Below are 13,532 nucleotides of genomic sequence, written 5' to 3' on the forward strand. Positions count from 1 at the left end.
TCTGGTCCGGTCCAGGGGAGGGGGGGAGAGAGCGGGAGTCGGGTCGGGAGGAAGCAGGAGCTAGGCGTGGGAGGAGCCTTATTCACGCAGCCCCAGTGAGGCCATTCGACCAGGGCTAGGGGCTGCGTGCTTCGGACCCCTCCCACACAGATTTGGGCGCCTGGAGCTACTGCACATGCGCGCCCACTGTAGCGCGCATGTGCGGAGGTCCCGGCACTGTTTTCAGCGCAGGGACCTGGCTCCGCCCCCTACAGCTCGTGCTGCGCTGCGCCGAGCTGCAAACGACTTGCAGGGAGCTGGAGAATCTGGAAGTTATTTTTAGGCGCACTTTGTGGCGCGAAAAACGGGCGTCCAGGTCGGGACTGCGCCGTTCTAGGCGCGGCTCGAAACTTGGGCCCTATGTCTTGGTTTTGATCACTTCGTAGGCTATAATCAGAATTGTGGTTTCGTAGTTAATTAAGCTTTCTGTGTTATTCAGCTGGAATTTCACCGATGCTGGAGAGGTGTCTCTGTAAGGAATCAGTTAATGAATGTGGAAATGCAACTAGACATCTGCTTTATCATAAGCTTTAACTGACATGGGAGTGTAATCGGTGAAATTCTGTAGCTTACGGGGATTTTCTAACTGGAAATGTAAGTTTGTACGTGTGTGTTCTGTATCATTGCTTTGATTGAAGAAATATTGGCAAGTTCCCTGGGGTTTTGACTATGAGTGGAAGTGAGCAACTTGCTCAACTAGTTGGAGCCCAATGTTTTCTGACTTGTTGTCATCGTCTTATCAGTCCATAGTCCCAGAGCTGTAGAAGTGTAGTTGCCCACATGCAGATCGGCTATCTGCACTCTAAGCTCTGGAATAATGCTGAAAGGAGGAAAATAGCAGGTAATGAAAGATTCAGACGTGTGATTCCTTGCCTTTGTAAAAGACAGTGGAGCGTTCAAAAGTGCAGATTTGTGGGAAAATCCATTGCCAGTGGCACTGAGCCACCAAGAACAGGAAATCCACATTGTGTTGATGTTGCTGATATGAGGTTGATGATTGACACTCAGCACTCTGGGCCAGGGGATGGAAAATCTGCTCCTGATTGTTGTTCATTAATTCCTATTGGAAAAGTGTTTGTGAGCATCGAGGATAGGAGCAGACTCTTGCAATAGCCTATGATGCAATACAATTCCCCCAATATTTGAATAGCCTCAGTAAACTTAAGAGGAAGGCACCAAAGGGTGGAAATCAGAATTAAAAACAGAAAATGTTGGAAATACACATTGTCAATCTGCACCTTTCCCTACTGTGTATTTCCAGCATTTTTTGCTTCTATTCAAATTGGTTTACTGTCGAAACTCACTTGGGAATCGCCATCTGAGTGAGGTACTAGCATTTGGGAAAGGAAAGTGCAGCTTTTCATTTTTTTTTAAATCACCTGGATGAACTTCATTGCTCTCTCTCAGCTTGTTTCAGTTGGAAGTTCAGTACAGTACTCTGAGGGAGTGCTGTATTGTCGAGGTGTTGTCTTTCGGATGAGACATTGAACTGTTTAGGTGGATGTACAAAAAGAGCAGGGTGGATTCTCTCGGTGTCCTGTCCAACATTTTATCTCTTGAGTATCGCTGCCAAAACAGATTAATTGGTCATTTATTTCTTTGGGGTTTGTTGGTACAATGGCTGCCATGTTTTCCTACATTGCACAGTGGCTAGACTTCAAAGTAATTAATTGATTGTGGCAGATGCTATATATAAATGCAAGTTTGTTCATTTATCTTCCTTTCTATGAAAAGTTGTTGCATTCCTTTTTTTCTTTCATTTTATTTTTCATGCCATTAGGTATCGACATGAATTTAAATCAAATGAATTGTGGACTGAGATTAAGCTCGTGTTGAACACATTTGCAGAGCCCCTGACTGCACTCTTTAAGGTAAGTGTTATTCTTAACTGTTAACTTCATAAGAATGGCTAGATTTTTACTTTTCTGAACAGGATTAATGCCTCCCTGTTTATTTCAATCTTGAGATAATGTTGCAGGCTTTGAATTGAGTGTTGGAAATTATACCACTATAGTAACTATCAAATATTATACTAATTTAAGTTTTAAACTTTTGCAGACTACTATTGAGCTGTGCAATACACATGCCAAGGATGTCAATGTGTTGAAGGTTCTCTTCTCTTCCCTTGTTTTGATTGCCAAGCTATTCTATAGCTTAAATTTTCAAGTAAGTCTTCAATGGTTTGGGCTGCAATTTGTGATGTGCCTTTAAGTAGATGTGCGGTTAATATTCTTATTTTGTATTCTCCAGGATTTGCCAGAGTTTTTTGAAGACAACATGGAAACTTGGATGACAAACTTTCATAGTTTGCTGACTTTGGACAATAAGTTGCTACAAACTAATGTAAGTGGCAGGTCTGTAGAACCATTTTTATGCTGTTTGGTACATTTTTGTACAGGTTCCACTAATGACACTAAGAAGTTGTGTTTGCATGTGTGGGCCAGGGGTCCACTCGTCATCTCCTTTGTTTCCCAGACAAGGGGACACTGAGAGGCTGACTTTCCCTGGTTTGACTTGCATCCCAAAAGTATATGTCGTCTTTACCATTTAGTAAAATGCTGTGGTGATTGAGTAAATTGTACTTTCCACAGTGTCTATTGAATGATCCTTTGGCCCATCCCTTCCTCTCAGCGGATGTCCGAGAGTTCAGGAGTTGTGCCACGCTGATGTTAAAATGCAGTTTGTAGCAAAACCACTATATAAGTTGTTAACCTGTGGAATTCCCTACCGCAGTGAGTTGTTGATGCCAGTTCATTGGATATATTCAAGAGGGAGTTAGATGTGGCCCTTATGGCTAAAGGGATCAAGGGGTATGGAGAGAAAGCAGGAAAGGGGTACTGAGGTGAATGATCAGCCATGCTCTTATTGAATGGTAGTGCAGGCTCGAAGGGCCGAATGGCCTACTCCTGCACCTATTTTCTATGTTTCTATAAAACTTTTGTTATGAATTTTAAAAGAATGAATGTCATGAAGAATTATATAAGAACATAAGAATTAGGAGCAGGAGTAGGCCATCTAGCCCCTCGAGCCTGCTCCGCCATTCAACAAGATCATGGCTGATCTGGCCGTGGACTCAGCTCCACTTACCCGCCCGTTCCCCATAACCCTTAATTCCCTTATTGGTTAAAAATCTATCTATCTGTGTTTTGAATACATTCAATGAGCTAGCCTCAACTGCTTCCTTGGGCAGAGAATTCCACAGATTCACAACCCTCTGGGAGAAGAAATTTCTTCTCAACTCGGTTTTAAATTGGCTCCCCCGTATTTTGAAGCTGTGCCTCCTAGTTCTAGTCTCCCCGACCAGTGGAAACAACCTCTCTGCCTCTACCTTGTCTATCCTTTTCATTATTTTAAATGTTTCTATAAGATCACCCCTCATCCTTCTGAACTCCAACGAGTAAAGACTCAGTCTACTCAATCTATCATCATTAGGGAACCCTCTCATCTCCGGAATTAGCCTAGTGAATCGTCTCTATACCCCCTCCAAAGTTAGTATATCCTTCCTTAAGTAAGGTGACCAAAACTGCACGCAGTACTCCAGGTGCGGCCTCACCAATACCCTGTACAGTTGCAGCAGGACCTCCCTGCTTTTGTACTCCATCCCTCTCGCAATGAAGGCCAACATTCCATTCGCCTTCCTGATTACCTGCTGCACCTGCAAACTAACTTTTTGGGATTCATGCACAAGGACCCCCAGGTCACTCTGCACCGCAGTATGTTGTAATTTCTCCCCATTCAAATAATATTCACTTTTACTGTTTTTTTTCCAAGGTTGGATGACCTCACATTTTCCAACATTGTATTCCATCTGCCAAACCTTAGCCCATTCACTTAACCTATCTAAATCTCTTTGCAGCCTCTGTGTCCTCTACACAACCGGCTTTCCCACTAATCTTTGTGTCATCTGCAAATTTTGTTACACTACACTCTGTCCCCTCTTCCAGGTCATCTTTGTATATTGTAAACAGTTGTGGTCACAGCACCGATCCCTGTGGCACACCACTAACCACCGATTTCCAACCCGAAAAGGACCCATTTATCCCGACTCTCTGCTTTCTGTTAGCCAGCCAATTCTCGATCCATGCTAATACATTTCCTCTGACTCCGCGTACCTTTATCTTCTGCAGTAACCTTTTGTGTGGCACCTTATCGAATGCCTTTTGGAAATCTAAATACACCACATCCATCGGTACACCTCTATCCACCATGCTCGTTATATCCTTAAAGAATTCCAGTAAATTAGTTAAACATGATTTCCCCTTCATGAATCCATGTTGCGTCTGCTTGATTGCACTATTCCTATCTAGATGTCCCGCTATTTCTTCCTTAATGATAGCTTCAAGCATTTTCCCCACTACAGATGTTAAACTAACCGGCCTATAGTTACCTGCCTTTTGTCTGCCCCCTTTTTTAAACAGAGGCGCTACATTAGCTGTTTTCCAATCCACTGGTACCTCCCCAGAGTCCAGAGAATTTTGGTAGATTATAACGAATGCATCTGCTATAACTTCCGCCATCTCTTTTAATACATTTCATCAGGACCAGGGGATTTGTCTACTTTGAGTCCCATTAGCCTGTCCAGCACGACCCCCCTAGTGATGGTGATTATCTCAAGGTCCTCCCTTCCCACATTCCCGTGACCAGCAATTTTTGGGATGGTTTTTGTGTCTTCCACTGTGAAGACTGAAGCAAAATAATTGTTTATGGTCTCAGCCATTTCCATATTTCCCATTATTAAATCCCCCTTCTCATCTTCTAAGGGACCAACATTTACTTTAGTCACTCTTTTCCGTTTTATATATCGGTAAAAGCTTTTACTATCTGTTTTTATGTTTTGCGCAAGTTTACTTTCGTAATCTATCTTTCCTTTCTTTATTGCTTTCTTAGTCATTCTTTGCTGTCGTTTAAAATTTTCCCAATCTTCTATTTTCCCACTAACCTTGGCCACCTGATACGCATTGTTTTTTAATTTGATACTCTCCTTTATTTCCTTGGTTATCCACGGCTGGTTATCCCTTCTCTTACTGCCCTTTTTAACTGGAATATATTTTTGTTGAGCATTATGAAAGAGCTCCTTAAAAGACCTCCACTGTTCCTCAATTGTGCCACTGTTTAGTCTGTGTCTCCAGTCTACTTTAGCCAACTCTGCCCTCATCCCACTGTAGTCCCCTTTGTTTAAGCATAGTACGCTCGTTTGAGACTCTACTTCCTCACCCTCAATCTATTATAAATTCAACCATACTGTGATTACTCATTCCGAGAGGATCTTTTACTAGGAGATCGTTTATTATTCCTGTCTCATTACACAGGACCAGATCTAAGATAGCTTGCTCCCTTGTAGGTTCTGTAACATACTGTTCTAAGAAACAATCACGTATGCATTCTATGAATTCCTCCTCAAGGCTACCCCCTGCGATTTGATTTGACCAATCCCCCATGATTACTGCCGTTCCTTTTTCACATGCCTCCATTATTCCCTCGATTATTGTCCGCCCCACGGTGAAGTTATTATTTGGGGGCCTATAAACTATGCTCACCAGTGACTGTTTCCCCTTACTATCTTTAATCTCCACCCACAATGATTCAACATTTTGTTCATTAGAGCTAATATCATCTCTCACAACTGCCCTGATATCATCCTTTATTAACAGAGCTACCCCACTTCCTTTCCCTTCTTGTCTATCTTTCCGAATTGTCAGATACCCCTGTATGTTTAATTCCCAGTCTTGGCCACCCTGCAACCATGTTTCTGTAATGGCAACCAAATCATACCCATTTGTAATGATTTGTGCCGTCAACTCATTTACTTTATTTCGAATGCTGCGTGCATTTAGGTAGAGTGTTTTAATACTAGTTTTTAAACCATGATTTTTAGTTTTGACCCCTCCTGCAGCCCCTTTATATTCATACATATTATCCCTTCCTATCACCTTGTGGTTTACACTTACCCCAGTGCTACTCTGTTGCCTCCTGCCTTTTGCATTCTTTCTTGGGGTCCTGTTCATCTGAGCTCTCACCCACTCTAACTAGCTCAGAGCCCTCTCCTGGGTTCCGAATACTCCTCGCATTGAGGCACTGAGCTTTCATGCTTGCCTTTTTATTACACTTTGACCCTTTACAATTTTGCTGTACAGTGGCCTTTTTGTTTTTTGCCTTGGGTTTCTCTGCCCTCCACTTTTACTCATCTTTCTGTCTTTTGCTTCTGTCTCCATTTTGTTTCACTCTCTCTCCCTGCATTGGTTCCCATCCCCCTGCCACATTAGTTTAACTCCTCTCCAACAGCACTAGCAAACAATCCCCCTAGGACATTGGTTCCGGTCCTGCCCATGTGCAGACCGTCCGGTTTGTACTGGTCCCACCTCCCCCAGAACCGGTTCCAATGCCCTAGGAATTTGAATCCCTCCCTGCTGCACCACTGCTCAAGTCACGTATTCATCTGAACTATCCTGCGATTCCTACTCTGACTAGCACGTGGCACTGGTAGCAATCCCGAGATTACTACTTTTGAGGTCCTACTTTTTAATTTAGCTCCTTAAATTCGTCTCGTAGGACCTCATCCCTTTTTTTAACCTATATCATTGGTACCAATGTGCACCACGACAACTGGCTGTTCACCCTCCCTTTTCAGAATGTCCTGCACCCGCTCCAAGACATCCTTGACCCTTGCACCAAGGAGGCAACATACCATCCTGGAGTCTCTGTTGCGGCCGCAGAAACGCCTATCTATTCCCCTTACAATTGAATCACTATCGCTCTCCCACACTTTTTCCTGCCCTCCTGTGCAGCAGAGCCAGCCACGGTGCCATGAACTTGGCTGCTTCTGCCCTCCCCTGATGAGTCATCCCCCTCAACAGTACTTTTCAGTTATGCCATATAGTTTCTATGAATGGAGTTTCAGTTAAAAGCTATGCTCCTTTTTTGAAGCAGCATTCTTTTCTGGGTTTAACAGATTCAGGGAAAAAATAATAAACACGTTACATTTGCCACCAATTATTATTGATGTGCACTCTATTGAGCATTAAACATTCATCCAAGCTTCTGCTTTATCACTAGCATACTAGTGAGCAAGACTTGATGCTGCAAGATAAATATCTTATTTGCTACATCAGTAACAGCTGCTGTCCAGATCATGATACTGCTCAGCAATGTTCAAAACTTGCTTTGAAGTATTAACTGGCTTTTCTCCTGTGATACTGATCACCGGTGTTCTATGATCTGGAGCTGAATTGGAATGTTTAGCTACTAATGCCCTGTCTCTTTAAGGCCACTGTTTAGGAACTCTGGACTCAAATTTCCCCATGAGTTGCCCCGTTTTTTTTTTGGAGTAAGTAGCTTTTTTTGGAGTGACTTAAAAATCGCAAATTTCCCCATTTAACTTGCTCCAGTGTAAGTCAGTTAGGTTTTTTTCTAGTTTATTTTTTTCTCCAAAAGGGGGCGTGACCAACCACTCACTCCTCTTTTTTGCTAAAAGTTACTCCAAGCTAACTTAGGTCACTATATGGCCACTTTTGTAGGCACAGAAAAACCTTACCTACATTTAAGAAATCAGTGCAAGTCGCCAGAGGGGGGCGGGGGAAGGAAGAGAGGGGGTGGGGGAGGGAAAGGGAGTGGGGTGGGGGAGAGAGGGGGTGAGGGGTCGGGGAGGGGGGGGGTGCGGAGATGAGTTAGAGGATTCTAAAGCACTAAACACCTTCATAACATCACAACAGCTGCACAACATCATCAAAAATAAATAAAAGATAAATCAGCTACTGAAAATAGAGCAGTCCCACCTTGCCGACTGCAGAATGCACTGGCTCGCCCTTCCGCCAGGGTGAGGGGCAGCAGGTACGCATTACTGTAGGGGTGAGGGATTTTACTTTTTGCAGTTGTCCCTAAATGTTGTGTGGTCCTAATGGTACATGATTCAGTCTTAATGCAAAATATCATTAATTGGATATTTTACAATGCGCTTCAACGACAACAGCAAAGAAAGGCTGCACCCATCCCTCACCCACATCTCGGGGGGGGGGGGGGGGGGGGGTGGGGGGTGTGCAATGCAATTCCTCATAGGGTCGGTGATGGTGGTGGGAGGGTTGGGGGCCCGTCTTGGGTCTCACCGGCTGCTGCGTGGATTGAAGTGGGAATGGCATTTGAGTATCCGGCCTTTGTGCCCTTATTGCAGAAGCTAGCTTCCTCATGGCATCTGCCATTGTTTGCACACCCTCCGAAATGCCCGCCTCAGTGCTGATATTTCTCCCGACAGTGTCAATATCTCATCATGCATCCCACTGACGGTCGCCACGAGTGATCTTGTAAGGGCATTGGTCTCCTCACCCAATGACAGAACCTGATTAACATCTGCTGAAGGCTGCATCTCAGGAGAGTCTGGTCGGCTTCTCCGTCTCCTCGCCATGGGTCTGCCTAGTGGGGCACTGGGTGTTGGAACATGCATTTCACCACTGCCACTGGGACTCGGAAGATGTGAAACCATGGAATGTCGCCGAGGAGCTCATGGAGGTTTCTGGCAATGTGATGCCCTGTACTATGGACTGATCCATATCGCAGTCAGCATTCTCCTGTGAACACATTTCCATGAACCCCTCCTCCCCTCACCCGCCTTGGTCTGGAGCACACGCATCTGGATCTTCTGGTGGATCTTCAGGATGTTGAGGAGTGTCGTCGTCCTCTGCAAAATAGTTAGCAGCACAGGAGGGGGCAGGATGGGTGGCATGAGTAGTCTCACGTGTAGCAGGACAGTCAGCAGGTTGACTTGAAGGGCGACGATGCATTTTAATGACTCACCCTCGCGTGTGGGTCCAGCTTGTGCAGAGCTGATTCTTTTTCTGCAGGTGTGACTCAGCAAAGCAGCAACCCTCTGTTCCGGGGTGATAGTTGGTGCAGATTTGGCAGACCTCCTCCTGTTCTAAGTCTTTCCCTTTTGTTGTGGGCCAATTTCTTCTGCAAAGATGAAAATATAACTTTTCACACATGGTGCGCTTCTGATGGGTGGGACATATACAGATGGTCACATTTTCAATTGCAATTCTATTTAAAGATGAAGATATTACTTACACTCACTACTTGACCAACGTCCTGCCATTTCTTTTTACACTGGCTTCCAGATCTTGCGGTATTCATCCCTGCGGAGTATTCTTCTGCAGCTAGGTTCCTTGGGTGAAACCTTTGTGGGACCACTCTTACTGATATCCAGCTCCAGCTATTTCTCCTCAATGACAGTGACTAGTTTCTCCACTTCCTCATGGAGGAAATTCTTTGTTCTTGTTGCACGCTCTTGCGTCATTCGTGTATTGGACTTGCACTTGGGTAATATTCAAAAATCACAGTTCTCACCTTTCTTCCACCTATCCAGCACTCCTTTCCACTCCCTCAGCCACCCAAAAATCACTATTACTTCCTTACCTTTATATATGGTCCATTGTTAATGATGCTGAGGCACTGAGGACGCTCTCCCTTTAATTGGCCGATTGCCAAGCTTCCTGCTCCACTGCGCACGCTCAAACGGACATGCGCCCCCTGCCGGCACTCCACGAGATGCTGGGCCCAAGCCCCGTCCCCCTATTGGCTGCACTGAGCAAGCGCGACCGAAGCTCCGCCCCTGGCGCCCCCCCCCCCCCCCCCCCCCGCAGGCTCTGCAGCGCCACGCCACTGGAACCGGACGATGAGGGAGCGGCCAATGGGTAAGGTAAATTTTCCGGTGCTTTTTTTGGCTCATAAAGTCAGCATATCACCCCTAACTACGCCGCTCTAGGCAGCTGGGGAAATTTGGGCCCTCTTATCAGAAAGCGAACGAAACTAGAGTAAGTGTCGTTCATTTCCAACTTTACTTATTGTTGTAATTCTATTGGTTTTTTAATTTCTTGCAGGATGAAGAGGAAGCTGGATTACTGGAGCTACTCAAGTCTCAAATCTGTGACAATGCTGCTCTATATGCTCAGAAATATGATGAAGAATTCCAGCCCTATCTACCACAGTTTGTCACTGCTATTTGGAATTTACTGGTTACAACCAAACAGGAGGTTAAATATGACTTGGTAAGTTTTGTAACCGTGAAATATGATAATTGAAGCAAACTATTAGAAATTGATGACTTTATTTGGACAATTTTTGTTTCTTTTCAGATGTTGAATTTTTAATATATTTTTTACCATGCATTTTGTTTGTAGTTTGCTCTTTTCAGAATTAGCCTCTTAATTATCTACTGGTAGGGTGCAGGTTCTTTCTTGTCAATCTATGCTTGGTGAACTCCTGATCCCAGCCATGTGAAGGAGATGGAAAATCATAAATACTTGTGTACTTGGGCTGTTCGCTCTCATCTTCTAGTGCCTGGGTGTAAAACAGTTCTGACAAAGGCTTGAGAGCAGGTTGTTTGACCATCCTTGCGATTGAGGTTTGGTATATGATGACTTGAAGGCAAGAAAGTAACTTTTTGCGGGGGAGGGAAGGTGGGATTTAATGGAATAAAACTTGGCTACTAGTAGCCAAAATCCCTGCTGGCTCCTCCCTGAGTTTGCTTGGTCGAAGTTAGTTGTCTTCAAGTATTTTGAAATTTAGAGAAATGGTCAACTTTATCTGTATTTATGACAATAACACCACCTGGTATAAGCATGCACACACTGGAATCTGCAGTTCGAGCCAATATGTTTTCAAGTTACAAGCAACATTGACCATCACTAACCAAATAAAATGGCATGACTATTTTAGTTGCCAATTTTGTTTTTTTAATCTACATAAACTTTGTTCCTCCTCTATCATGCTCTTGTATGAATGTCTCCTTGTGCACTTTAAAAAAAAAACCCACCTTACTTTTGGCTTTTTACTTGTTCAATAGGTTAGAGCCGGCACCAATGGTCGCAGTAATTGTTTGTTTTGAGATGTAAAAACAAAGATCAAGATGTGTAAATATCTGAGCAGTGATTTGCAAAACGGAGCAAGAAATTATATTACCCGGTCCAAATTGGGTATGGCCCGTAACTTGCGAATGCATGTTGCTTGACGCTGTCTAGGATTGCCATCTTAGTCTGGTGATTGTCTCTATATTAACGGAAGCTCAAATTCCCTGTATTATATCCCAAAAAATGGAACTGTGTCAAAATCCATCCAATTTGGTATTTCCCCAGCCTTATCTCTTTTAGCCTCGACAGAATGTTTTTTTTCTGTTCATGCAGATGATGACTCACTGTATGGACCTTGAAGATAACAATTGCTCTAACCGTAAGAAACCTCTGTCTCAAACATCATCTTTAAAATAAAATTATACACTAACAAAACATAATACTAAATTTCAATCCAGCAAAGCATAATACTGAAAGTAATGTGATTGTATTCTACCAGCACCCATCTGTAGGACGAAGAGCTGTTCGAGGATGCATGAAAATTGCCCCAGTAAACTCCATCTGGCTTTGAGCGCAGACCGGAAGTGGGATATCTGCATAAATTGAATGCTATAAACTTTTCTTTTATTTAAAAAAAAACTCACAGCAATACTTGGCACTGAAAGTACCACCTGCCCTCATCCCAAGCTCTGCTTCTCTCTTAACTTCCATCAAGTAAAAAGTTAATCATCTTTTATCTTATCTTTTTAGCTGGTAAGCAATGCTATTCAATTCCTGGCATCGGTTTGTGAAAGACCACACTACAAACATCTGTTTGAAGATCAGAATACATTAACCAGTATCTGTGAAAAAGTTATTGTTCCTAATATGGAATTCAGAGGTAAATGACTCCAAAGGAATTTATACTGTTAAATACAGAGCATAAATGTCTGTGATTGCTCAGTGAAATTGTGTTGGAAAATGCATGCGTGCAAGTTGGTGAGGACAAGATTGGACTCTTCTGTGGTTGCCACTCATTGTTGAATGGTTTGATGATGCTCATCATCTAGACTCACACAGAACAGCAGTTTGAGTGAGGTGCCAAAGGGCTGCTGGCAATGTGGAATAATACTTGAGCATGAGCCGGGACCGTCAAAAGTACAGGAAAGAAAATTGAAAGAAAGCATGCATGTGTATAATGACTTCGGGAACAATGTACAACATTGTTTGCAGGATTTTGTAATTATGTACAAAATTGCCAGAATTCTAACTTGTAAATAAAATCTTGAATTGCATAGTGTAGTGTTTTGAAATGTGTTTGCATGAGTAGCTTGGTATGGCTAAGCCTCTAATGAATTGTTTACCTAATGATAGGCATGTCAAAAAACAACGCCTGTTCATATTTATCAGCAGCAAAATGTTTGCTTTTTATTTGTAGCTGCTGATGAAGAAGCATTTGAAGATAACTCTGAAGAATACATAAGGAGAGATTTGGAGGGATCAGGTAATTTAGTCATCCTTGTCCATAATGAATGGATGTTTGATTCAGCAGTATCACAGCTGTTAATCACATTATATAGATAAATGTTCAAAATATATTGGCACGTTTGAAGTTTCTTGTTTCTCGGGTAGCGGCTGTGTCTTCCAACCAAAAGCTTAGTGTTTGCTTTCACGGTGCAGGCTCGAAGGGCCGAATGGCCTACTCCTGCACCTATTTTCTATGTTTATCTGCTTTACCCTGTGCTCGCTGACCTACATTTTGGCTTCCGTTTAAGCAGCGCCTCGATTTCAAAATTCTCTTCCTTATTTTCAATCCCTCCATGGTTTCACCCCTCCCTATCTCTGTAATCTCCTCCAGCTTCGTAATCTCCTCCAGCTCCAGAATCCCCCCCCCTGAGATTTCTGCCCTCCTCTAATTCTACCCTCCTGAGCATCCCTGATTATAATCGTTCAACCATTGGTGGCCGTGCCTTCTGTTGCCTAGGCCCAAAACCCTGGAACTCCCTGTTTAAACCTCTCCCTCTCTCTCCTCCTTCAAGCCACTCCTTAAAACATACCTCTTTTGGTCACCTGCGCTAATTTCTACTTATGCAGCTCGGTGTCAAATTTTTCATCTCATAATACTCCTGTGAAGCGCCTTGGGACGTTTCACTCCATTAAAGACGCTATATAAATACAAGTTGTTGTTGATAGTGCTGCCACTATGCCAACACTCAGTTTGGGTTCTGCCAGAATATTCAGCTCCGGATCTAGTTGGAACCTTGACCCAGGCATGGACACAAGCAAAATGTCCTTTGCATTAAGGGAGCATTCAACTGAGTATGGCACCAAGCAGATCGAGCAAATCGAAGGTTATGGAGGGGACCCTCCAGTGGTTGGAGACATAGCTGACATACAAGAAGATGCCGGTGGTTTTTGAACATCAATCATTGTACTCCCAGGATCATTGCTGTAGGAGAGCTTCACAGTACTATCTTTGGCCCAACTCTCTTCAGCTGCTTCAATGACTGTCCCACCATCTGCTTATGATCTCAGTGTTAAGTTCCATTCTGCCAATAATGAAGCACTTGCCCATATCGGCCTACAATAGATAATATGAAAGCTTGGGATCACAAAGTAAAAGTTTGGTATTTGTAGCTTCATGTCACTGTTCTGTGTTTGTAATATAAATGTAACTTT

At 43.4% G+C, this 13,532-nt stretch overlaps 1 protein-coding gene across 1 annotated transcript in view; it reads left to right on the forward strand.

The window, feature by feature from the left end:
- cse1l (CSE1 chromosome segregation 1-like (yeast)) overlaps nucleotides 1–13,532 on the forward strand; it is a 44,652-nt gene that overhangs the window by 11,770 nt on the left and 19,350 nt on the right. The window contains exons 6-11 of the mRNA XM_070896116.1: nucleotides 1,820–1,910; nucleotides 2,098–2,205; nucleotides 2,290–2,382; nucleotides 9,906–10,073; nucleotides 11,625–11,754; nucleotides 12,292–12,357. Of these exons, the coding sequence (XP_070752217.1) occupies nucleotides 1,820–1,910; nucleotides 2,098–2,205; nucleotides 2,290–2,382; nucleotides 9,906–10,073; nucleotides 11,625–11,754; nucleotides 12,292–12,357 (656 nt within the window). The remainder of the gene's footprint in view (nucleotides 1–1,819; nucleotides 1,911–2,097; nucleotides 2,206–2,289; nucleotides 2,383–9,905; nucleotides 10,074–11,624; nucleotides 11,755–12,291; nucleotides 12,358–13,532) is intronic.

This window comes from Pristiophorus japonicus, chromosome 12 (assembly GCF_044704955.1).
Source record: "Pristiophorus japonicus isolate sPriJap1 chromosome 12, sPriJap1.hap1, whole genome shotgun sequence".
Taxonomy (NCBI): Eukaryota; Metazoa; Chordata; class Chondrichthyes; family Pristiophoridae; genus Pristiophorus; species Pristiophorus japonicus.